Source organism: Helicoverpa zea, chromosome 18 (genome assembly GCF_022581195.2).
Source record: "Helicoverpa zea isolate HzStark_Cry1AcR chromosome 18, ilHelZeax1.1, whole genome shotgun sequence".
Classification (NCBI taxonomy): Eukaryota; Metazoa; Arthropoda; class Insecta; order Lepidoptera; family Noctuidae; genus Helicoverpa; species Helicoverpa zea.
This window is the reverse complement of record NC_061469.1, coordinates 7,112,854-7,139,499: the sequence shown is the minus strand read 5'-3', so window position 1 is coordinate 7,139,499 and position 26,646 is coordinate 7,112,854. Positions and strand designations below refer to the sequence as shown.

Genomic DNA, 26,646 nt, shown 5'->3' with positions numbered 1-26,646 from the left:
TTAGAAACTGAAAGTACATTCAAACCCACACTCTTATACTAGACTTAGAGAGATTGGTTCTTTAGCCACTTGGCCATCACGTGTATAACACTTCTGGGCAGCCGGGTACAAAACAATAATTCAAAAGCTGAGGGGCCGAGCGAGCCAAGACAACACTTTTAACCTCCATCCATCGCTAAAAAGGCCTCAATCGATACGTCATTAACGTCAACCGTAGTATGACAAGAGCGTGACGGACTTGTGACAGCTGCAGCAGAGTAGTGTTCGTGAATGTGATTTCTGATTGCCGAAAAACAAAAAATTGTATTCTGGTGCGGACAGAGAGTTCCATCATGAGTGCATTAATGAAAGTAGCTGTTTCTCGAAGCCCTGCTTCATTGGTAAGTTTGAGTGATCATATTTTTATAAATATTCGTGAGAACGTTATGTAATCGATAAACGGTACAAAAAAATGTTTGGGCATACCATCGGGATTCTCACCTGACTACCTGAGAGAAGGTACTTGTATTGAAATTTAGAAAGTCGTAGAATGTCATCGTGTACCTAAATACCACATGCTTAAAATTTTACATAACATAAATATGAAAACTTTGATATAGATCTAGTTTTGGACATAAATAAATATTGAGTAACATTTTGTAATAGCTAATTAGCTTTCATTATATCATTTCGAATTCTACATCATGTGATGAAGGTGACTTTAACGTTTGGTAACTTTTCCAAAAATGCTGCTTTTTTCTAATGTCGCGTCATTTTTTTTATCTACGTTACTACCGACACCCGTGTGGTATTTTTAGTTCACCTAAAAATGCGTAGTTAATGTTTCCAAACAACAGTGTCCACTTATATTGATTCAAAACTCAACTAACACTAACTACTAAAACTACTACTAGTAAAAATTACCTGTCATTCATACAAAACAACTTGGATCAATATCTCTGTAGAATTAAGAAATAAATAAAACAAATGAAATATCAATTTCTTCTCAATTTAAATGTGTTGTATTGTTGCAGGCCACCTATTTATACCGTAACCTGCACCTAACAGTTGGGGGTGCTGCCAAAGATGCCTCAGCAAACACAAATACCTCCAAAGCCTATACCGTAATAGACCATAAGCATGATGCCCTGGTCATTGGAGCCGGTGGGGCTGGCCTGCGAGCTGCCTTCGGTCTTGTACAGGAAGGTTTTAAGACAGCTGTGGTCACCAAACTGTTCCCAACTAGGTCCCACACTGTCGCAGCCCAGGGAGGAATTAATGCTGCTCTAGGTAATCTCATTATATAAACATTGCACTAGTTGATCTTATCTTTTACTGATAAAATAGTTATGTCATTAGACTATGTGACACCGTCAATTAGCAAAGAATGTTACAAAAAAATCTTTGCAGAAAATATAAATAGCATCTACTATTTCTTGTATGTACTTGCACTTGAAGTACCTTCTTCATGTCACTGACTATTTATTTACCTCCTAAGCACTTCTAACTTTAGTCTATGGTGACAGGACAAAAGAGGTTCTTCTATAATAATCTAGCTAAGGAGTAACATGATGTGGTCTTTCAGGCAACATGGAAGAAGACAGCTGGCTCTGGCACATGTACGACACAGTCAAGGGATCAGATTGGCTAGGAGATCAGGTAAGAATACAATCCAAACAAAATGCCCTGCTTTGAGCCTTATATTCTTAGAACAAATACTAAAACAAACACTCTTCACACTTCACTCTTCAATAGCAAAAGTTTAATATTATTTACAAATGCAAAGTATTATAATGTGCTTGGTAACTAAACCACAAACAATATTTACTAGGAACACTGAACACAAAATATTACACAAAGAAAAGTAAAAACACTATTCTTTCAGAGCTCTGAGAAATGATGACAATAAGTCTTCAGAAGTTTTGTTATCCTTTCAGAAAGTTTATCATACATCATATACCAATTGTCTGTTTTTATGCAAAATGGAACCACTCGACAAATTTCATTTTTTACTTTTTTTGAAGAATACTAATGTAAAAGTGGTCTAAATTCTTATACAAAATTTTAATATACCTTCTTTCCAAGGGGGAAATCATGTGGTTCTTTTTTGTATAAGAATTTAGACCACTTTTACATTAGTATTCTTCAAAAAAAGTAAAAAATGAAATTTGTCGAGTGGTTCCATTTTGCATAAAAACGGACAATTTTGATTGACAGTCTCCATTTTATGACTATTTGCACACCAATTAACGAAATGGCGTGAGTCAATTGTCAATATTACTAATGCAAATAATATTTTGCACGGTATGATAATATTTGCACAAAACTCATAGCAAACCAATGCAAGATTTTCATATGACATTGCATGTTATTGATGTTCAATTAGAATGCTATTTGATAAGGCGTTTACAGTAGCACGAATTATCTTATTTGTACTGAAAATTGATTATGTGAAAAGGAAAACCTGGTACAGCCTCTATCAATACTACAATTTTCATCAGCAGCCATTGCAGAATAGGGGCTCATAGGGGCACATTATATGCCTTTCACATCTTAACCACTGTCAGAAAACTATTCGGCATTTAAGTACACCCTTTAACCTAAAAAAAGAGATTTAAAATGTTGACGAAATTAAAAAAATCACAATCATCAAATCAGTTTACGTTGTTACGCATGATTGTTTGATTTCCCATCAAACAACGTGAAAGCAATAACAACTCACGTTATAAGTCTCTCTCTAGCAATAACCTGCATTGAAAAATATGCGTGTTATCATAATACGACGGAAATGTATTTGAACAAGGTTTTATCAACGTTACGGCATTTTCCGTCCATTCTGAACTTGCGGTGGACTATAGACCACTATTAATTAGCAGTTAGCAGCGATTAACGAGTTACTTCACTTTTACTTTTTAGTAGATAGGTAAAAGGTAAACAATGTGATTAGGAATATGCGCACTTGAGATAATATCCTATCTAGTTTTACGTCAATGGATATTTTGTCTTCGAATGTATATGTGTTTATAATTTAGGGTTACGCCATCATGAATGTCGGGTAACGCCCCTGTCGGCGTCGTTACGCAAGGGTGCCACTGTTTGGCCTTGAGACGGTGAGACTAAACTAGAGAAATACTTAGCGAAAGAAAATCGATATTGTTTGTCCAAGTATAGTAGGCATAATTCTTCGAATTATAATGATGATTGAATATTTAATGGCAGAAGCAATAAAACATTATGGTTGGTATTCTTGAACAAAGCCTAGTCTGAATCTTTATTTTCAAGCAATCAAATTATGGAGTAGAAATTACAATAGGATCCATATCTTAATTCGAAATTCCTTCAATGTAGTGCCGAAAATTCTACGTAAAACAGCTGCGCAAATTATTATGTCATGTGTAAATCAACACCAAAAAACAACTGAAAAAACTACCACCGAGAAAAACTAAACTAATCTAGCCATGTAATTCTTGGAACCCATTCGAGCTTGGTACAGCATAGGTAGACTTAATGACAAAATTATACACACAATTCCAAACAATTTTCCTAGTCATTATTACCAGTTAGTTTCCATTACGAGTATTTACGAGTGAATATTGTTGTTCGTTTTAAGGATGCCATTCACTACATGACCCGCGAGGCTCCGCACGCTGTCATCGAGCTGGACAACTATGGCATGCCCTTCTCCCGCACCCCTGAGGGCAGGATCTACCAGAGGGCTTTCGGAGGACAGTCACTCAAGTTCGGCAAGGGAGGTCAGGCACATAGATGCTGCGCTGTCGCTGATAGGTAAAACTTTGTCATACTGCTAATAACGAAACAGATTAATACAACGTTCCATCCATATATACGAGCGGACATGTAGGCGTCATATTCTTACTAGAATGTGCACTTAATTATGGATTCTGGAATAACAGTAAACAGTGAAAACCAATGATACTCAAGCATTTATTTACATGAAGTGTATTGGTATACACTTAGTACCTATGTTGTGAAATCAACTTTCAGTTATTATCATGAAAGAGAAATTTACGTAAATCATATTCTTGTAATAGTAAAGGTTGCAAATTAGTATTTCATTCATACATATTTTTGGCTACTGAAAATGATCTTCATGAACATGCTATTAAGGCTTCACGAATGTATATAGTAGTTGCGTAATTTAACAAAGGTGTTTTTTTGTTTATCTAACCTTGAAGCTGATTTGAAAGCAACTCCATTACGCTATTACTATTACAACGACTCGAACCGAATTCCATAAATTTCGAGGACCATTTGATAATTATTCATAACTTGTTGTTGTTTTTTCTTTTGTTTTAACATAATTTATTCCTCTTTTGTTCAGGACGGGTCACTCGCTGCTTCACACCCTATACGGCCAGTCTCTGCGATACGACTGCGAGTACTTCATCGAGTACTTCGCACTGGACCTTCTCATGGAGGATGGAGTCTGCAAGGGCTGTATTGCCATTAACCTTGAAGATGGAACACTACACAGGTGACGTTTTTAATAGATTAACGGCTGAATTCTTCAATTTTATTTTAAATACCGCTCAAATAAACTTACGTAAATTGAAGCTACAACAAGAAATAACGTTAAGTTACGTTTTGAGTATTTGGAAGTGAAATGTTCTTTATTTTAGGAGACGAATTCAGCCTTTGGGAAGCCTACTAGTTCATTTTATACCTAATATAACAACACCCAATCCCTAAAAGATGTGAATTGCAATATAATAGTTAATAAGTAAACCAACAAATTATAGTATTCATAAATGCAATAGATACATTAATTGCCATGAACTCTCCTCAAGAAATGAGCGTAGCGTGAGAAGCAACAAACAATCATGACGGTACAGTTAGACTATTGTATTAAAATACAGCTAGATTCTAGACCAAATGCAGTTTTTGTATAGCAGCGGTCATTGAACTTTCGATGTTTTATTTTTGTTGCAACGATTTAATGGTTACTGCATTCATGTTATTTAAAAATAGGCACCAAATGCACATCTGCTTAAAAAAGTTTAATTAATAAATAATTTTAAACCAAATAATTTTAAAATGAAAAAATAATACGATTTGGTACAGACAACATCACAACATCCTTGAATACTTGTCTCTTGCTTGCTAACTGTACTTGTAACTAGGAACGATTTGGTACCTATGATCATAGGTATACATAGATAAACATAGGTTATATTTCTACAACAAACGTGATTGTTCTACATTGTTACCGTTTTAATAGTCCTATGAACTTTAAGAATTATGATCGCATTGTGTGGATGGCCAGTGAAATATGGCCTATCTGTACCTACTTTTTCAAGGATTATATTCTAGCTAGGTAGTATAAAACCAAGTCATTTTGTGTAGCCTAGCTAAAGTAACGTAAATTACAGCAGTTGAATCTGTAAACAAAAAATAATCTCTTACGGGAATTCTTAAGATTATCTTGTTTGGTGTTTTATTTTTGTAAATCATTATCGGATATGTGTGCGCAATACCTTTTTTGCAAAATTTCATATTAGCTTTATAAAAATGTCAAGAGCCAGGTTGGGTCAATGTTATAGGTATCTATGTAAATCGTCTCTTGACTGCTTTTGTTCTGAATTATCCATACAAGGTGTCTATTTGCGTAAACGCAACTAGTCATTGTTAAAACAATGCGTCACACTGGTACGCTCATGTAATCTAATTACAATGACAATACCACCATGATGGTTACCTGTAGTCCATGTAAAGTCATACAAATGAAGCCAGTTTTAAATCTTCTAGTGTTTTAAATACTGTAATAAAACGTAATAATTACACTGGTCAACAAATTTTTTTTTTTTTTTGGTGCAAAGGTGAAATATACAATTTCTTGTAGAATATTTGATACGTAATCGAAGTCCAGAACATAAAATTGCACTAGCACGTAGGGATTTAGAGATATACCCCTCCTAAAGTACCAAAAACGCGTTTTTTTTAATGAAATTTGATGTAATTTTTTGGGGACAGCAGAATTTTCTAGTAATTTCTAACTAAAGCATTATGTAGTACTACTTTCCCCGCATTAACCCCATTTTAATTTATATTTTTGCAAGTTTTCTTTCTCAATATATACCATTTTATATCTAAAGTGGAGTTTTTTCATACTAACAGGCCAAATAAAATATAGGGAAGATCGAACTATCGTAGCTGTATACATATTTCATGAAAATTTAAACTCTTAGCGTTCGAAATAAAAATGAATTTCAATCGGGAAGAGTAGTACTATATAATGCTATAGATAGAAACTAAAAAACAATTTTGCTGTCCTTCAAAAAAATCGTCAAATATCGATAAAAAAACGCGTTTTTGGTACTTTAGGAGGGGTATATCGCTAAATCCCTACGTGCTAGTGCAACTTTATGTTCTGGACTTCGATTACGTATCAAATAATCTATAAGAAATGATATATTTCACCCTTGCACCAAAAATGTTATTGACCAGTGTTATGTATAGTAAATCACAAAAAAACATCTAATTCTATATAACTAAATCTACCTTGTATTTTGACATGCCTTTGATATAAATGACGTTGATAAAATTATCAGAGTTAAATCACATGTGATTGTAAGATAAGAAGACACGACGCCATGATAAAAGCTATGTTTCAAGATTGAGGTTTTGTGTTATCATTGATGGGCCTTTATTTTATGGCGGGTAGTTATTTCCCACGCTTTTAATATCATAATGAATGCGTTATTTAATTCCTCATGAGTAAAGGAATTATCCTATAATATATATACTTTTTAGGTTGAAAGTTATGAAAGCACTTGCTAACTAAACTTATACCTATGCGTCTAAGAGAAATAGTGGACATATTCAGTGAGCAGTAATTTTTTCCTAATTCCAATGTATAATCAAGGTATATGCCTTCTCCTTAACCTTAACTTCTTGGAGGGCAAGATGTCCCCCCATCCGGTGTTTCTTTTTGATACTCAAATAGTTTCAGTATAAATTCTTTGTAAAGATGTAATGTACTAAGACCAAAGACAACACACATACAGCTACATAAATATAATTCTAACCTATTTACTACACTTTTTCGACAGGTTCCAAGCTAAGAACACGATCCTCGCGACCGGAGGCACTGGTCGTTCGTACTTCAGCTGCACTTCAGCCCACACTTGCACGGGAGACGGCACGGCCATGGCGGCAAGAGCTGGCCTGCAGAATGAGGATATGGAGTTCGTGCAGTTCCATCCTACCGGTTAGTAGTTCGGTTGTTTTTGCATGATTGCGAAAGAAAGGGGAGTTGTTTTATTGTAGCACTGCTGGGTATAGAGCTTCATCTGTGACCGTCCTGGATCAGAATAGTACCTCCCAATCTCTCTCTCGTGGGTGTCGTAAGAGGCGACTAAGGGAGCATGTTTACTATTCCGTCCACCCCAAACCGTCAAACAATCGAGTGGAACAGTGCCGGATTTATATTTTTAATGAGTGTACTTTATTTCCGCCGCCCCATGTACAAATCTTACAAATAATAATGTTTCATTTGTAGTAAATTCGGGGACCTTTTTTTAGGGCTGGACTATTTAAGGACTACTATTTTTGGGCTGAACTATTTATAGTACTTATAAAAAGCCATGATAAAACCAGTAGAGAAGTGTTTGACTTTTATATTCTGAAATCTGGGTGACGCCTATACGGCCTATTCCAATAAATCCAGGACTGCAGTGGAATAGTTGCAACTTCCTAGACTAAAAGTCGACCTCAAAATAACTCAATAAAATTTGGTCTATTAAATTTGGATTCTAAGGCGAGTATGGTACGGAATATGAAATATAGTTAATATTATAATCACACAACAATATGGGTGTCCCGAATCCGTGGTCTAATGCAAAAACATTTTTAAACTGTAAATCTAGTTAATTATTTTTAGATGTTTGAAAAATGGAACATAAGAGCTAATGGCACAATTTTAAATTGCCCACAAATATTTTACAAAACGAGGACACGGAACAACTATGTACGTGTTATATCCGTACCAATCTATACCTAGTTAGCGTAGGTCGGAAATACGTGACCGGCACTTGTTGAAAACAATAGATATGTTAACAATACACCTGCAAAATTTTATAGACTCGTAATGAAATTATAATTTTCCAGAAAATTGTTCCTAGATCATGTAAAATTTTATAGACTCTGAAATGATCTTTTTCATATTTATTATTACCTCTCCTATCCTATTATATTATCCTAGAACGATTTAGGATTGGTTCCAAAAACGATTCTCTGACACTTATTGGTAGCTAGTTCTTTACTAGTGTTGTTTGATGCTTTACCTCCAAAATCTCCCCGCCATATGCCAATTTGAATATTGGAAAATGCTCAATATAAACAAGCCGTAATCTCAAATAACCCTGATGTTGAAAAGAAACCATAATTTCCTACAATTGCATTTAAAACTGGAATCCAAAGTCAAACAATAGATATTTGCAATTGTCCGTTTCCTGTTTAGAAAATACATCGTTATTGCTAGAATTGCGAGTGACGTCACAATCATGTGACAATTTCTTTCAACGAACACGAGTGTTTATTTGGCCGTGTACCAATTAGATAGCCATACAAAAATATACTATGTATATCAAAATATTTACATTCATTCTATCATTGTTCTCAAAACTTTAGAGATTTAATCGATATCTATGTCGTTTCCGCGGACTGTTTGAAAAAATTAAAATATTTTTTATATTCTAAAGGGCTATTAAAACATTAATCAATTTGTGCCGGCTGTTATCGCCCGTCTATTTTAGTAAACAGTTTAGATAGATATTGTTTCGTTTCTGTAACCATAAATTCAGAGTTCCCACATTAGAAGCCCCAAAAAAATAACGAATTGAGAAGCTCCTGCTTGTTGAGACCCAGATTGAAAAATATTTTTCAAAATATTCTGTGGTCTAACCCGTGACGATTAAACGATATATCACACAATCAACGTTTGATAGTCTTATCAGTGATAAAACTGCCATTGTTGTACCTCTAGACGTAATTACGTCGTATTTATAATAGTAACATGTTACAAGCAATAATTTACCAAATTATTCATAACACTGGCAAAGGTATTCATAGAATTGACCAAAACTCATAAAATGCGTCTAACCTTGAGGGTACAAAAATCTATTTTTGGCAAGCGCCTATAATAGACTAAATAACATTCTTATTTACATTCACTTGGAAAAATTTGGCTGGATCCCAAGGAAACCAGATATGCAGTACATATCCTATATCGTATCGTATTTATGCTTAGAATTATAGATTGAAATTTAAATACTGAGGAAAAATTAAGCAGATGCAATTTAATGCAAAGAACACATGTAATGTAAGTGTTACAAAAATAAACGTATACTTAACGTTTTAGTCGCCGGCGTAGATGATGCAATGAAACTATCTATCACCTCTAATTATTATGGTCAGAAAATGCGTGGTTGATATCTACTAATTTGTATACTTTCACAAAAATAAACTTCTAGAATTCTCCTAAAAGGCAGATAAGCCGTTCCGCATAAAGCCTAAGAAAATAAAGATTAGTTATTGTTCCAAGCCGAAAATAGTGTACTATTTCATAACTAACAATATCCTTATACATTGTCCCAGGTATCTACGGAGCCGGTTGCCTGATGACCGAGGGCTGCCGTGGTGAGGGTGGTTTCCTCGTGAACGCGAAGGGCGAGCGCTTCATGGAGCGTTACGCTCCCGTCGCTAAGGATCTGGCTAGCCGAGACGTCGTGTCCAGGGCTATGACCGTCGAGATCATGGAAGGTACGTCTTGTTTGATTAAGAATTTATAAAATAATACATTTTGGGTTGATAATAAGTAGGCAGGTGGCTAAAATACTAGACAGGTAGCGTATTTTAGCGGGCTGAATTACATTAAACAATAGTAATGTCTGGTTGGGGGTTAAATAATTTTTAATGTTGGTTTTTAAACAAAAAAATGTTTATCATCATAAAAGGTATGCAATTACCAGTAGGCAGACATCTTAACGGAAACATCTGATATTCATTTAAAATCGTTTCTGGGTAAAACCTTGCGGTTACACCTTAATTGATGTAAACACTGTAAGTGACTCACGAACCGAACGTGTGTACTTAATATAAACGATGTTAACCGCAGCTCTATAACTGTTCCTTCTGCGAAGCGGTCATGCTCGAGAAGGAGGAGGCGGAACGCCAGAGAGTTCGCACCTCTCATCCCGGCCGCCGCGCTGGACCAGGTAGACACCATGGGCGCCGGGTGTCGCGAGATGACTCCCGGCCACCGTAGGCGTGGGTCTGTGGGCGGTGAGTTCGGGTGGCTCATCGTCCCTCTGTCTTTCTAGACGACAGACCCGTGTCGACGGCGCGCGTTGTTCCACGCGCTCCTCAAAGAGATGTCAGCAACCCCAGCGGGGCCCAGCAGGGCCAAGGCCTGCCGGGGCTGCGGGTTGTTCGAAAGAGATACCGCGGCCCTGGTACATAAAAGGCCTATGACGGAACACGACGATTTTAGTCAGTAAGAGTCTGAAACTCCCTCACCGCTGCTAACCCACAGCGGGAGGGGTCATTTGATGATTTTACGTCGCTAAAAAAAAAAAAAAAAAAAAGCTCTATAACTGTTATGCAATACGAACAATAGCGAGTTAAGCCAGTTTATGGTTTATCGTTATATCTTCACACCTGCTTGCAAGCATTATTGAGCTTAATAAACCCCGTTATGTCGCATTTTATTGCATAATAAACAGCATTGAATGCAAACGTATGCTTGAGTTCATAAAGTTTAGCTTAATGTTATTGTTGATGGTTTGTATGACGCTTTGAAATCAACAGGTAACAATACAGTACTACAACATTTAAAAAATCTGTATTTTGTATACGTACATAGACATTCGCCTGCCTTTGCGTTGTCGTCAACTACATTGCGGATTCTCATAAACAAGAAAAGATTATTTACTTATTACGGATGATAGTTTTTGGACGTTTATTTCATGAGGTAAACAATTCGTTACTTGTTCATAGAAACCGGGCAATATACGAGTATTTGTTAATGATAACAGAAATTGAGTCTCTCAACACTGCTACGATTTTAGTCCCCACAAAAGTACTAAAGTGTGTTCCCTATCTCAGGTCGCGGCTGCGGTCCCGAGAAAGACCACGTGCACTTACAACTGCACCACCTGCCCCCGGAACAGCTGAAGCAGCGCCTGCCCGGTATCTCGGAGACAGCCATGATTTTCGCAGGAGTGGACGTCACGAAGGAACCCATCCCGGTGCTGCCCACCGTGCATTACAACATGGGTGGCACGCCTACTAACTTCCGTGGTGAGGTATGTACGATACTGTTTTGTATTTAAAATTTTCAGAAATGTAGAACTTAACAGAAAAGTATGGAAGGAAAAAAGATGCTGCGCCGTACCAAACAATAATGGGTAAAAGGCAGGAGGATGATGGTGATGATACAAGTAGAATTTACTTCTTTTCCGGTGTTAGTTATTGAGATGTTAAGAACGTTGTCATTTCAAACGTATGCTAAAACTGTGTGTGTATGTGGCGCAGCCAAGTTGTTGAAATAACTGTCCAAAGAAACAGACGAATTTTACAACTAAAATTATGTTTTCATATTTCTGTTGCTGATTTGGATTAGGTAGATGAAAATAGTGTTCTGTATATAATATTGAGCAAAGCATAATTTCATTTTATTAACTTACTAGCTTTCGCCCGCGGTTTCACCCGCGTCCCGTAGCTGGATGGTGAGAAAAACTATCCTAAAACCTCCCGGGTCTAAGTTACCTCCCCTCTAATTTTCAGCCAAATCGGTCAAGCCGTTTTCATGTCATGTCGTGACAACGGAAAGCGGGTTTTATTTTTATATAAATAGATTTTCTCACATTGCTTCTTTTAAAATTCAATCAGTATTTTGCACTAAATGGGAACCCTAATCAAACAGTTGTTTTAAAATGAGCCGCCTCTAAATGCTCCCTTTCTTTTCCATATGGATATAATTCTCAACATACCAAGTCTTAATTAGAACTACCTGATAAAAATCTGAGTTAAAACTATAATTTCAGAATAAAATCCTCATTAAGCCGGGCGATGACCTTTCGAGTGACTAATGGCAGCCTAAATAAACAACTTGACAAATATTGCAGACATTTTACGCACCATTTAGGCCTATGTACTAAACTGCTATTTTAGGATAAAAACGCGCCCACTATGTCGATTTCAAATACGTGGTGTGCAATGGACCTTAAGTATGTCAATATTCATATTTCCTCATTGTCTGAATGATCAATATTCGTTTATTTTAAGTGGTGCTTAAAACTGCTGCCACTTTCACTTCAACTCTCATTATTGCAACAGAAAGCGTCATACGACATCTATTATTGTTTTCAAAATTAGAACATAATCTGTCTGATAGTATTCGCCAAGTATGGCAAGTATATGGTGACGTCATTACGGAGGTGATGAAATAGCCACTCAGTCTCTCCTGAATATTCCAGAATATCTATGATACACGAACAGGATATGGATAAAAGAGGCGACGACACACAGTTAATAGTAGAAATTATAAGTAGTACTTATCACCTAGAGGTCAGCTTTATGAGTATTCTCTTTGACAGTAAACAAATGATATATTCATTTGACTCTCGTGTCTCATAATGATTAATTGAACTATTAACCCTTTGGCGCGTTCCACTCGAACATTACAAAGAACATACTAATATCATTATATCTAGGTACTTACTGTTAAGGGCAATCTTACGCATTCACAATTACTAGAACATATGTTATCATATGAGGTAGATTCACTCTAGAAAACGTCAACAGGAAAATATGATAAAATCGTAATTGCGTCTGCTTTTCATTAAACAAAGGATACCTAATTTTTGTATGATAAACTTTTTGTAAACAATGGTTTAAACAAGCATATAGATAAGTATCCTAATGAGTTTTGCAATTCAGCATACACCATTATTTGTTCTTGGTTCCCAAGCTCGAATATGCTTATTGAAAATTTCAATGAAGTTGCTCTTACGCGTTTTCAAGTTATAGCTAAATGTACGCGTACCATAAAGACACTATTGGGTAAAGAATACAAAACATCATAGTAAACCTAGGCTGTCTAAAATCTCCTATGCACTTTGGGCAAACGTGGCATTTTCTGAACGTCAAAAATTTTAAAAGAAAACAAGCCCATCGCCACCACTTCCTTGTCGTTTTTGCTTCACTTCTTCCCAGTGGCGCAACAAACTCCCCAGCAATACGCATACCTTCGTGTGGAAAGACCTGTAAAAGATAATCATTATATGTATGGCAATTTGTTCTATCAGGTGATCACCCATCACAACGGTGCAGACCGAGTGGTTCCCGGCCTACTAGCCGCGGGTGAAGCTTCGTGCGCCTCCGTGCACGGCGCCAACCGTCTCGGAGCCAACTCGCTGCTGGACATCGTGGTGTTCGGCCGCGCCTGTGCACTCACCGTCGCTGAGACCAGCAAGCCGGGTGATGCGCAAGCACCGCTCAAGGACGTAAGTAAAAAAAAACATTTCCAGAGTAAGCTGAAAGTCAGCACATAAGACGCCCGCCCTTCACCACTTCGTATGTGTTTTTGCTGGGAAGAAGAAATGGTGGAACAAACTCCCCAAGTATTACGAATAGTCAGATAGTATATGTATACGATGATTGGATGAAACATAAATCACTTTAAATCTAGTCAAATGGACAAACGTTGATCACATCATAAAACAATAAAAAAAATATTCTGAGGTTGAATGGTGTATGTATGCAGTTAGGCTAGAAGCGGACAATTACAGATAAAATAAAATTCAGTACATATATTTTGAGCTTATCTACTTCACATATAACATTATGTAAAGTCAATAGCAAGTTACCTTAAATGACCAAACATGTTTGACCACTTCCTAGTCTAAAGCGGTTTAACGAAGCAACACAACTTTTTTGCATTCAATACAAAATATTACCTAAGAAACAAAACGCTACATCGAACAAAAAGACCCTATTTATTTGAAGACCAGACAGTTTTTGTTAAAATTCAGCCCCTTTGAAAGTAATAAATGACTCAGAAATACTATACTCTATCCACGGAAGCAAGAGCTAAAAGGTAAACAAAGAATGATACTTTTTCAAGATGGCGGTATAACCCGACCGATGACAAAACGTCACATTTTTGTGTAAAATGTTCGCAGTATCTGTGATTTTGTCATCGGTCGGGTTATACCGCCATCTTGAAAAAGCATAGACATAATATTAGTAAACAGGACTGGGCATATAAACCCAAAAAACGAGCCGAGTGAAACAGTTAGTACGGAGGCTGTCTGTCCCTTTCTAATAGGGTGACTATGAGATTAAGCTATGTGAGACAAATCCGAATTTGCTAAGATTATTAAACACAGATTAGTATTGAAGTTTTAACTTACGCAGTTTGTGACCTTAGATACTAATAAAGGCTTTTAATAATTAGCGGAAATTAGCAGTATAAAAGCAGGAAGATTCGAAGTGAAGACTGTTTTTTTTGTATTTCTACTTCATATATAGACTGCTGAGCCATTTATGTCGCCTTTCTTCATTTTTTGGGAAGCTATAACAATAGTACAACAGTTTTAAAATCCATCACCCATATTTTGACTCGTTACAAGAATTCATGGGCACCCTAGTTGTTTGGTTTACGAAAATGTTATTATTAGCTAACCTGTGGAACGATATATTGCAACCACCATAGGATTCACTTTTGCAAGTAGAAACGCAACACTTTTTCACCATTTTAATAGTTTAAATTGATTTAATACAAAAAAAATAAACAAAATTTTAAATGCTGATTACGCGCCAAGAATGTTCAGGGTTACTGCTAGAAAATAAAAAAAAGCAAAATAAAAATTTATGTTGTTTATGTTTTAATAATAAATACGAATAAATTAATGCGATTGTTATTAATTTGTTGACTTACAATTGTTAAAATAAGATAAAAATATAAGTGATTCAATTGTTTTTGGGAAGACAAAACTTTTGATCACAACATTTTTTTATGCTGGCAAGGTGTTAGAAAGAGACAAACAGCCTCCGTTCGAACTATCCCTCTCGGCTCGGATTTGCCTCTGTGTATTATGCAACCAATTTAGTACCTTATTGCGTTAGAATAGAGTTCATTTTCGTAAATATATATTTTGAGCGTGCGCAATCTTGTTTAGTAATATTATATCTATGTGAAAAAGTGTCATTCTTTGTTTACCTTTTAGCTCTTGCTTCCGTGGATAGAGTATAGCAATTTATTGCGCAAGAGCGGTCGTTGTTAACAACAGACAGAGAAATTATGTAAATGTGTCATAGAAATCATATCGTATGTCTCGCGTCACTAGCTACGTCACGGAATATTTTCAGACACACCCTTCGATTTCAACTGATAACAAACCGTAAACAATGAAATTGAAAACAGTAAACAAAGTATAACGTCGAGTTATCTATTAAGGAAATTATAAGTATTTCAAACTAAAGGCTTGTGAGAACCATTATTGAAACCAGAATTGAGAAGTTAATAAAATTACATTTGTATAAATTAATAAAATTATAGTGCCTGTTTGTGATATTAAAAAAAAAACCTTTTTACTAAGTGCGTTTACATGGTACATAAACCAAAATAACATTTATCTCTTAAAAAAGGCTGGACAGATTTTGTCAGAACTTTCATTGTGTCACTTATTGTTTCTCATTTATTCCGAATTGCAAAGTTAAATAAATTATCTAATGAAGAACTCTGGATAGACGTCGTGCAACATTTTTATTTAGTGGCATGCCTTGCCAACCTACACAACAAATGTTTGATTAGTATAAATAAGCAATTGATGGTTGGCCAATAAAGATAAACAAATACATAAACGATATGTACCAGCGACAGCTTCCAAAAATAGAATCGCACTCTTAGTAATAAATATCAGTATGATGAAATTCATACTCTCTCTCTTTCCTGCTATGTATCCCACATGGTGGTGGGGTCAGCTTTCCTTATTTTTCTTTTCCACTTCGCTCTATCCATGACGTCGCTCTCGGACACCTGGCACTCTTTCATGTCTTTCGACACTACGTCCCGCCATCTGGTCTTGGGGCGCCCTCTCGATCTTCGACCGGGGATGGAAAGTTGCAGAGCCAAATTTCCCACGTAATCAGGTGGTCTTCTCTTTACGTGGCCATACCACCGTAGCCGATTCTCCTGCAACTTATCTGCGACATCACGCACCCCTAAACTTCCTCGCACGTATTCATTACGAATACGATCGAGCCTAGTGACGCCGCACATCCACCTCAACATCTTCATTTCGGCAACCTGGATGGTATGTATGTGCCTTTTGGTTGCAGCCCATGTTTCGCTGCCATACGTAAGGACTGGACGTATGATGGTTTTGTAGATTAAACCCTTGAGCTTGACCGGCATTCTTCTGTCACATATCACACCAGTTACTTCTCGCCACTTCAGCCATGCAGCCGCTATTCGGTGTTGAACGTTGCATTCCAGGTTTCCCGAACTGTGCATCATACTACCCAGATATTTATATTGATCGCACATGGTGACCAACTGCCCATCGATGGAAATTGGGTTATTGTCGCGAGGATCTGGTTCATTTAGGGACATGAATTGGGTCTTTGCAACGCTCAGCACAAGGCACATGATGAAATTCATACACAATGGTTAAATCAATGATCGTCTGCAACTTACTTTATAAATATAAGTAGGTACCTATTCAAAATATTCCGATAGCGTCGAAAACTTTTCCACCTCATCTGGCGCCCGTTTTTTGTTTTTGTATAATCCACGTGTGATAATAAAAACGCTACTTGCTAAGCCGGTTTTGGATAATGTTGTTTTTTTTCGTCGACTTTAAACTGCGCGTAGGTGGAATCAGGAAATATGTATTAGGCAATAGTGCTGTAATCATTTGAGTCGGATAGTTTGGCGCCTGAATGCAAAGAAGGGCTATGTTTTAGTGAGTCGCTGTATGTATGCATGTGACTTTATTACCTCATATCTTCGAAACGCCCGAACGAATTACCAGGTCGAATTGTCGCGGTTAGGCACCCAAGCGTCCCTAGATAACAAAACCAATATGGAGACTGAAACGCTATAGAATAAAGTAAAAATAAAATCAATTTTCCTTGATATGGGTATCAAATTAAAGAGTTCATTATAAGGATTCCAATAATCTTATTCAAAAAAATACTTCTGAAATTCGATCTTTATTATCCAAACAACACAATAGATACAAAGTGCAAATTAGATATGAAACACATGCTTATCACCCCGCGCTCGTTACACAGACACCGACGGATGAAAAAGGCAGACAAACCATATACATAACCCCACTTATCTATACTACAGTTTGACCTTCTTAACTCTTTCGCGCACTTACGCACTAACACGGAGCGTGGTAATCGAACGTATATCTACAAAAACTTAATGATAATCAAAATGAGAGAAAAGTGGTCACCAGTTCACTGGCTACTTTATCTGACCACCGTTTCTATATGGTAACTTTAATAGAATATGATGATCATTTTTTCAGCAATGATATAATATAAGTCTTGTCTCTCATGTTAATATCATTAAACAGGTCCGTTTGATTGCAACAAGAACAGGAAATATGATAGCAAAAACTGTACATAATGAACCTTTGTGGTAAAATGTAGAGGTTAACAGCTGATATTGATCAACCCTTTAAAATACAGATGACAGATGTTTTATTAACATTATAGAATTCTGCTTAATTTATCATAATAAAACAAAATCTTCGTTTCAATAATAATTATATTCGTCTTAATCCTATATTTTAATCTTAAATATTTTATACAGTCGACCGGCGAGGCTAGCATTGCCAACCTGGACAGCGTGAGACACGCGAACGGCTCCATCTCGACCGCGGAACTGCGCCTGCGCATGCAGAAGTGCATGCAGACCAACGCCGCTGTTTTCCGTCAGAAGAGCACTCTTGAAGAAGGTATGACATAGTTGAGTTTCCAGGTTGGACTTGTGTGACTTTTAAACTTAAATCGAAATTGGAAATAACGTTAATGATAAGCTGGCCTTAATTAATTACTTACCTATTTATATACGCACACTTTTATGTATGAAGTCATGCCCGAATTTAGCACCATAGCCATACCATTAAGCGAATATTCTAGAACTACAAAACACATAAATCAATACCTCATTTCACCAGGTCAGCGCCTCATCCACGAGATCTACAAGCAGATCAAGGACGTGAAGGTGTCGGATCGCTCCCTGATCTGGAACAGCGACCTGATTGAAACCCTGGAGCTGCAGAATCTTCTCATCAACTCGGTACAGATCGTAGAAGGCGCCCTGGCGAGGGAGGAGTCCCGCGGAGCGCATGCGCGTGAAGACTTCAAGACTCGCCGCGATGAACTCGACTATTCCAAACCTTTGGAAGGACAGGTATGATAATCTTCAAATATAATATAGAAGGAAAAAAATTATATATATGAGTCCAAGTAAAATGGTTATCACCCTATAATATTGACGTGAAAGTTAGCAAGGGTGGATGTTTGTGATGTTCCCGTAAAAACTACTACTGAACGCATTTTGATTCATTTATCCCAGTGCTAGAAGTATGTAATTTAATAGCAATCAATGTTCAAAAGTATAAATTATTAGTTACACAATTAATGTTACTTTAAAACAGTGATAAATTATGTTCGACGTGCAAATTAGTATCATAAGTATCGCGGTTGTCGGTTATATTATTATCAACTGATAGTCACACTATATTTTAATACAAACCTGTTTGATTCCGTTGTTCCGCGATCGCACTACTACTATTTTTTATCATATTAGCAGCGTTTTACCTGAAATAAAACGCATATTAAATACTTACCTTATTTGAAGCTTACTAGTTTGAGATAGGCACCTACGTGTTTTCCGCTTTTATCTCCGTCCTTTTCTACCCCATATCTTGCATCTCTCTCGCACACCGACCAGTTTCACTCCCCACCAGGCAGGAGGCGACGAGTGTTCTCGGCGGCCACAGTTCGTCATTGAGTCGAAAACACCAGGCAGAAATTAAAATGTAAGCTTCAAATAAGGTAAGTATTTAATATGCGTTTTATTTCAGGTAAAACGCTGCTATTAAATTCTTGACCGTTATTTGAAGCTTACTAGTTTGAGACGTGTTTGTTATCGCCTGGTGGAAGTGGACGCCAATGTGAGCAAAAGCACAATGAAATTGTGTATGTAAATAGGTACTTAGGTACACGAGTAATCACATGTAAGTATGTGTATTGCGTCCTGGAATACTAATGTAATCAAAGTTAACTGGTACTGGTACTCAGCTACATCCTGTTAGACTGGAAGCCGACCCCAACATAGTTGGGAAATGGGCTCGAAGGATGAGTAATAAAAATTAAAAGAGAGATGCAAGAACAAAAGCAAAATTGATTTCATTTTCTAATAGTAATTAACAAAAACATTGCGATACTTCTTAATAACAATAGTAACAAAAATATAGACATTAATCAGCTGGATTAATTAAATAATCGAGATAACTTGCTACTTCTATTTAGTGGGTATCTTTCCCTTCTGTAAAAATGGGCAAATGTATTGCCTGATCGCCAATTACCCTTTGCTAATATATCGTCCAAAAGTATATTGTCAACACAGATTTTGACGCTACCGCCGAGTGGAAGCTTCCTGGGGTTGTAGTTATTCCTGCCTCTTTTAACAATGTCTTAATCCACCCGCATCATCGTTCGGGTGCCTGCCTTTGGTTGGCCTCTAACGGATATAAATAAATTTAAGGAATTAGCCGATGTCCGTCTATCTTCTAACAAGGCTTTAGTCTTTCTGACCCAATACACTGGACTTAGATTTATATTTTCCTGATTATCCATCAAACAACAACCCGACTGCCTATGACTAGAACTGTCGGTCTTAGAGCCAAAGACTGGCCATAAGATTAAATTATCTTTGTTGTTTTTGAAATGTTCTGGGTCTATTGCAAGCAAGGAAAGATCATGGACTCGCCTTTCCGAAACAAGCTAGCAAAAGAAAGAGCAGCAGTGTGCCTGGAAGTTGCAAATGGATTATTCTCGTCTACGTTTACTGCACTTAAGTAGGTTACCAATTGGTCATTATTCCAGATGGACGGCTTCCCGGGGAACAGGTTTGCTCAGCGCTATTGATTTTAAATTGTGTCCGACTAGAACGTGTGAACCTAGCTCTCCAGTGGTTTCTGCATTGCATAGTGTAGCTATAACTGACTTGTGTAATAAAATAGTATTGTATGTTAGTTTATTTACTATGTGTAAGTCTGCTAAAAATTGGGTAAGTATAGGTCCAAATAGGGATTCAAGGATTCATAGGATCCAATTTCATACTTTTCGCCCCAATTTAACCATCGACTCCAAGCTGATTGATAAGTGTTGCGTGTGGATTGAAGAAGACTTCAGTCGGAGAGACTCCTTGTCCCTCCCCCCCCCCCATTTCCCTGACCTTGGCAGGGGGTATCCCCGTTGCTGTGTCTATCGGTTTCTGCTCGAGGTTCATCAGTGTGTAGGGTACTGCTAATGATCGGGACTTCAAATCTGCTCGCCAAAATACCTGGTGCCACCGAAGGAACTACTATGAGATTAACTCCCGTTCCTGAATTGAGATGACTGAGGACCTACGGTATAAGGTAAGGTGGCGGTAATACCCATGCTAGCGGGTAAGTCAAAACTTGAGAAAAAGGCATCGTGGAACCCCGCTTTCGGGTCCTTCAGATCTAGGGGCACGTAGTACACAACTATGTGTCCCTGGGCTCGCTTCGAGGCAAGTAGGTCCACTGCTGATACAAGATGCCACTCCGGTGGAGGTTTGTGTCGGGAGAGATGGTCTGCCTGACTGTTGAATAGGGCTGGTATATGATTCACGACGTGATAGATTTGATACAGCTCAAGATAACTGAATACTCTGTACGTCAAGTTCGGTAGGCTCCTTGATCGGGTGCCACCTTGATTTCTTAGATATGACACCACAGTCCCATTTTTGCATTGAAAAATGGCTGTTGATCTCTTTAGCAACTTGCCGTGATTTTCCAGTTAATACTGCAAGCATCTCTTTCAGATCGCAGTGAAAGCCTTTTTCTCTCTCGTTCCATGAACCCATTACGGGAGTTCCGTTCAGTTGTGCCCCCATCCTACATCGGAGGCGTTAGTGGTTATAAGGTGACAGGGAAGTGGCGAATGAATATCCAAGGTTTGGTGGCAGCTGACCAGCCACCACTTTAGATCTGCTAAGGCATCTGCTGGTAGGTTCAACATTGCTATACTCCATTCACCGAGCCGTGAGCCCACAATGTAACCAAAGAATGACACTTTTTCAAAATGGTGGGTATAACCCGACCGATGACAAAAACGTCACATTTTTATGTAAAATGTTCTTAGTATCGTGGTCTTCAATTAAGTAGGGTTCTATGTATGACAGTCAAGACTTCTAGGTTCATTTTACATGTAAACGATTTACTACATATTTCATTAAAATTAAGAAAATAATTTACGGCATTTATTATACATATTTGATTTCAATTAAGTTTGAAAAGATTGCATAAGTTCCACAGACATCGTTCTAAAATATCATTTCTAATGTTGTCAGTATATTACTTTCGTAGTTATTTTTATAAAATATGATCATTACTTCAATCGTGACTTATAAGAACCCTTTTTATGGTTTGTTCACCGTTTGGCTCACGGTTCCATGAATAGGGTAGGTATAGATTGCTGTTCAACACTGCATTGAGGAAAGTGAGGAGAGCCCGGTAATGCAGTCTGCCGTATGGAACAACGAAAACTTGCGAAGTTTAAAAGTCCTATCAAGCTATGCAGGTCTTCTAAGTTTGTCGTGCTGTTTGTCACGTAGTGCGTTTTGTCATTATCTTGTTGATAATGCTTGCGATTTATTCACTTGCCATCCAAAACGTGGTGCAAATGATCCCAAAGTAGGCAAATATATCTTGGTGAGCCACCAGAAAATCGAGATACACAATTATAAGTAACCCTTGAGTTTTCAAAGTTTGAGCCACCCAAATTGGTCACTGTGGCGAAGGTCTTGGGTGCCGTGCTTAAGCCAAATGGTAGGCACGTAATCTGAAGCAGTCTTCTTCTGTATACTAGTCGAAGAACATGTCTGTGACCTCCGGCTACCGGAAGGTAGAAGTAAGCCTGGGCGAGATCCACTTGCACAGCCATTCGTCTTTCTGAAGAAACTCTAGCACCCGAAAAACATTTATTAAACTGAAGGGTTCCGTAATTATGAACTTGTTGAGAACCTTGAGATTGAGTATTGGACGGTTCTTTCCGTCGCCTTTTGGGCACAAGAAACATATTGGAAAGAAAGCTGGCAGAATTTGCAGCTATCAATAGAACTTTTTGTTTTATCATTTGGGATATGACGACATCCATCTCTTTGGACTCTCTGGTCAAATCTGGCATTATCTATCAAAGGTGGCTCTTGGCCAATGGTATGCGATACCCAGTTATTATTTTTGACAAGAAAGGCGGAGCTCCCATTTCTTTCCATTGGTCTTGATATAATGTTAGGCAACCCGCCTGGAAAGTCATAACTTACGTGCCTTGTTGGACGCATCAAAGTCCGCCTGCGGTCCTGGACGCTTTCTGTTTCCTCTGTTGGACATGGTTCCTATTGTAATTTACTCGTGATATCCCAAGGGAGCTTTTAGAGTTTTGCGTCACACGCCATTCAGCGTGAGTGTGATTACCATTTCCCTTCGAGGGAAGGTTATAATGGCGACTCTTCGAAAGTCGATCCAAAAAGCCACCCTGCGAGGGTAGATTGCAATGATGGTACGACCCGCAACATGCATGATTGGTACCCTGCGAGGGTCCGTGATAATGAGCCGACCCCTGCGGGGGGTGGCTAGTATACTTACTGGTCCCTGCTTTGTAATGATGCTGCGACTCGCAAAATGCAAGATTGGTACCCTGCGCGGGTCCGTGATAATGAAACGACCCCTGTGGGGGGTGGCTAGTATACTTACTGGTCCCCACTTTGTAATGATGCTGCGTCTCGCAACATGCAAGATTGGTACCCTGCGCGGGTCCGTGAAAATGAGCCAACCCCTGTGGGGGGTGGCTAACATACTTACTGGCAGTCCTAGGCGGAGCGTACCAAGTCCTTCAAGGCCGAAAAGCATCACACGCCGAGATAATGAGCCGACCCCTACGGGGGGTGGCTAACAGACTTACTGGCAGTCCGAGGGGAGCGTACCAAGTCTTTCAAGGCCGAAAAGCATCACACGCCGAGATAATGAGCCGACCCCTACGGGGGGTGGCTAACAGACTTACTGGCAGTCCGAGGGGAGCGTACCAAGTCTTTCAAGGCCGAAAACCATCACACGCCGTGATAATGAGCCGACCCCCATGGGAGGTGGCTAACAGACTTACTGGTAGTCCGAGGGGAGCGTACCAAGTCTTTCAAGGCCGAAAAGCTTTCTTGACACCATCAGCCCTCTTCAAGTGCGGTAGTGATCAGTCCGAACTAAGGAGATGCTGGTTGGACCGCACCTCACACCATTCTTTTTTGTCAAACCGTTGAACGCCTTGCAGGATTGAACTAGGGCCACAGGTGCCTTAGGAACTTCGGGCTTGCTTTCTTTTCCATAGTCACGTGCACGGGCTGTGGTAGCTTTATTATTTACCGCATCTGTATTTGCTTTATAAGTCACTCATTCTGAAAACAAATTACTGAAAAAAAAGTACACGGAAGAAACTCGTGACAAAAAAGGGGTAGATGTACAAAATATTAACACTTGATTTCGCAAAATCGAATATCGAACGGTAAAACCGTTAACAAATTGTATAAAATATTATAAACTCACCTGTGTTCTGCGAGAGCACTGAGTTTATTTTTCAACGAAATACTACAGCGGTTGGTTAGACAACCTTCTCGGGCGGAAAACAAGACGCCAATGACGAACTGTGGCCGCCGAGAACACTCGTCGCCTCCTGCCTGGTGGGGAGTGAAACTGGTCGGTGTGCGAGAGAGATGCAAGATATGGGGTAGAAAAGGACGGAGATAAAAGCGGAAAACACGTAGGTGCCTATCTCAAACTAGTAAGCTTCAAATAACGGTCAAGAATTTAATAACCTGTTTGATACCAGCTATAAAGTAGACAAAGAAACCAATATTATTATTTTTTTCATGTATTTATTTATTATGTAGTATGAAAGTAATATCGTACAGTTATATAATACAGTTTTCTAACGATGTTTTGTCTTAAACGTTGATCCAGAATTTTCACCATTTTGTTCGCCACCCGATTTGATATATCTTTGAAAAAACATACAATTGGGATAAGGGCAGGATTATACTGATAAAGATCTTACACTTCGTCACAATGAAGATTGATACCAGTACTAAAAATGATATATTATAATTACCATTCAGACTAAGCTGCCATTCGAGAAACACTGGAGAAAGCACACACTGGCTACCACAGACCCGGCTACAGGCAAGACGGAGCTCTCGTACAGACCCGTTATCGACCAGACCCTCGACGCGCAAGAGTGCAAGACTGTGCCGCCCGTCATCAGGACTTACTAGACGTTCCTAGTTCACGTTACGTAAGTATAACACAATATAAACGCCACCCAAAGGTAGACTGGTAGAAAACGTCCGCCATTGTAAATAATATGCAAGAAAAATTAAATATAAGTTCCATAAACTGTGAGTAGTTCTGACTCTCAAAAGGGCCGAAAAGACTCAAGAAAATTATATGTTTTATTTAAGGCGCGTTCCCGTGCAAAACGCAGCGGCAGTCGTTTTTTGTGCAGTTTTTCGGAGTCAACTTCTCTTTATCCAATAGCAATACCTTCTAATAAAAAATACATTAAATTTCTACATAATCTTGACTCCAAAATGGTAGTTTTCTTTTTTTTTCTAAGTATCGTAATGTTTAATTAGAGGGTCACAACGAAACCACAGAAATGAGAAATAATCACTAATAAGATGCATCTCTTCGTAAAGTAACTATTATTTTTATTTGCTACCTAAACTAATAGATAGGTAATTTAATAACGAACATTATGGTAGTTTTATTTGTTTCAAAACACGAACATTTTATTTTATAAACATTTTAAACCAAAATATGAGCGTTCTCGCTACGTATTTCTTGCGCCGAGTTTGTATGGCGCAGAGGCTCAAGGTCATTTGCTCAGGGTACCGTCTTAGAAAATTATTTATTTGTGGCGCCTTATTACAATTTTAATTTCACTGTTTGTAATTTTAGGTTTAAGCCAACTATTTTTGACAATTCGTTACAGTTTATGGCTGGATGTTATATTTATTTGTTACTTTAATGCTAATAAAGCTTAGAAGATAGATTTTTTTTTCGTAGCACGAATTACTGAATTAGGCCATTACAAGTAGTTTATAATTCACAAATAATTATAGACATCAGATCATGCATAACAAGATATGTAATTGCAAAAATATAGGGGTACTGATTTTATTTATTCTTTTGTTTTCAGGTATTAATTATAATTTTCTCAACACGGGTGCTGACTGAGCTGTTCAGTATTGTCAACGCACGACTCTGCCCTGCCCATTTAGTGTTCATTCAAATGCCACTATTTATGTTTATTTATTTTTAGCGTAGCATGGTTTTAAGCGTAACAATCTTTTACAGAAACAATACTCTCTAAATGAAACGTAAACACAACTAACACTCGTCAAGCAAGTTCCGATATCGTCCTACAGTACAAATGTTATTGTGCCAGATGTAACGTCTCTGTTCATATTGATACTTGGCTCTTATTTTTAATCATGGACAAATATATTGTTATATATTTCGTTAATAATAAATATCAGCATTTATTATGATTTTATATTATTTATACTGGCTTCAGCAGCCCCCAGGTACTTAAGAAATGTATTGTTGACGCATGGTACCGATGAGCACCCCTTTTGTATACAAAGTACTCCTGCAGTTTAATAATGGAACAACTTTATCTGGCAGGATTTTTTATATGATATGTTTCTCCGTGGGGATTTTAGTTACGAGAATCGTCGTTTCTGTCAAAATATTTTAACAATCTTGAGCTAAACAGGAATGCCGAGTTTTGTCTCAAACTGTTTAAGTTTCTCTTAGTGTTTGTAATGGTTAGTATCTTTGTAACGCATTTTAAGATAAATAAATTAATAATGTTAAATATGTTGTGAAAATTTTATTTCATGTTCAGTATTACAATGAAATTTAAACAAATCAAGAATGTACAACACTGTGTAGATGTTAAGACAATTATGTATAAAATATTAAATATAAATAATAATAGAAACAGCACATTTCTTTCGTGTTTTTACTGCTATTTTATAAATTACGTAGTAACTGGGCATTGTACTATACTGTCTCTCTAGCTGTGTGCCAAATTTTATCGAAACGAAATGGTCACTGAAAAAAAACGAATACCATATTCAAATAACCCTGAGATCTGGTAGACATTTGAGTCAGGCTAAAGCTCTTGTCTTGCTTTTTCTTATCTATGGGGCTGGCGAGAAGTGGAGCCCTTCACGTTTTTAACTACGACACGTAGCCCAAACACGTATCAAACTAAAGCTTTTTGGTCTTTGTACTAATGTCTAATTGATTGAATTCC

The 26,646-nt window shown here is 37.7% G+C and overlaps 2 protein-coding genes across 2 annotated transcripts; one reads left to right on the top strand and one right to left on the bottom strand.

The window, feature by feature from the left end:
* Positions 1-205: 205 nt before the first annotated feature.
* LOC124638679 (succinate dehydrogenase [ubiquinone] flavoprotein subunit, mitochondrial) lies at positions 206-26,338 on the top strand. Its single transcript, XM_047175689.1, has 13 exons — positions 206-380; positions 1,014-1,269; positions 1,565-1,638; positions 3,590-3,765; positions 4,322-4,474; positions 7,050-7,207; positions 9,595-9,759; positions 11,104-11,303; positions 13,308-13,505; positions 17,834-17,978; positions 18,201-18,436; positions 24,440-24,615; positions 25,522-26,338. Exons 1-12 carry the CDS (start codon positions 333-335, stop codon positions 24,593-24,595), a joined length of 1,965 nt encoding a protein of 654 aa, XP_047031645.1. The 5' UTR covers positions 206-332; the 3' UTR covers positions 24,596-24,615; positions 25,522-26,338.
* Positions 15,949-16,629, bottom strand: LOC124638680. The gene has a single exon (XM_047175690.1). It carries the CDS (start codon positions 16,616-16,618, stop codon positions 15,959-15,961), a length of 660 nt encoding a protein of 219 aa, XP_047031646.1. The 5' UTR covers positions 16,619-16,629; the 3' UTR covers positions 15,949-15,958.
* Positions 26,339-26,646: the final 308 nt, after the last annotated feature.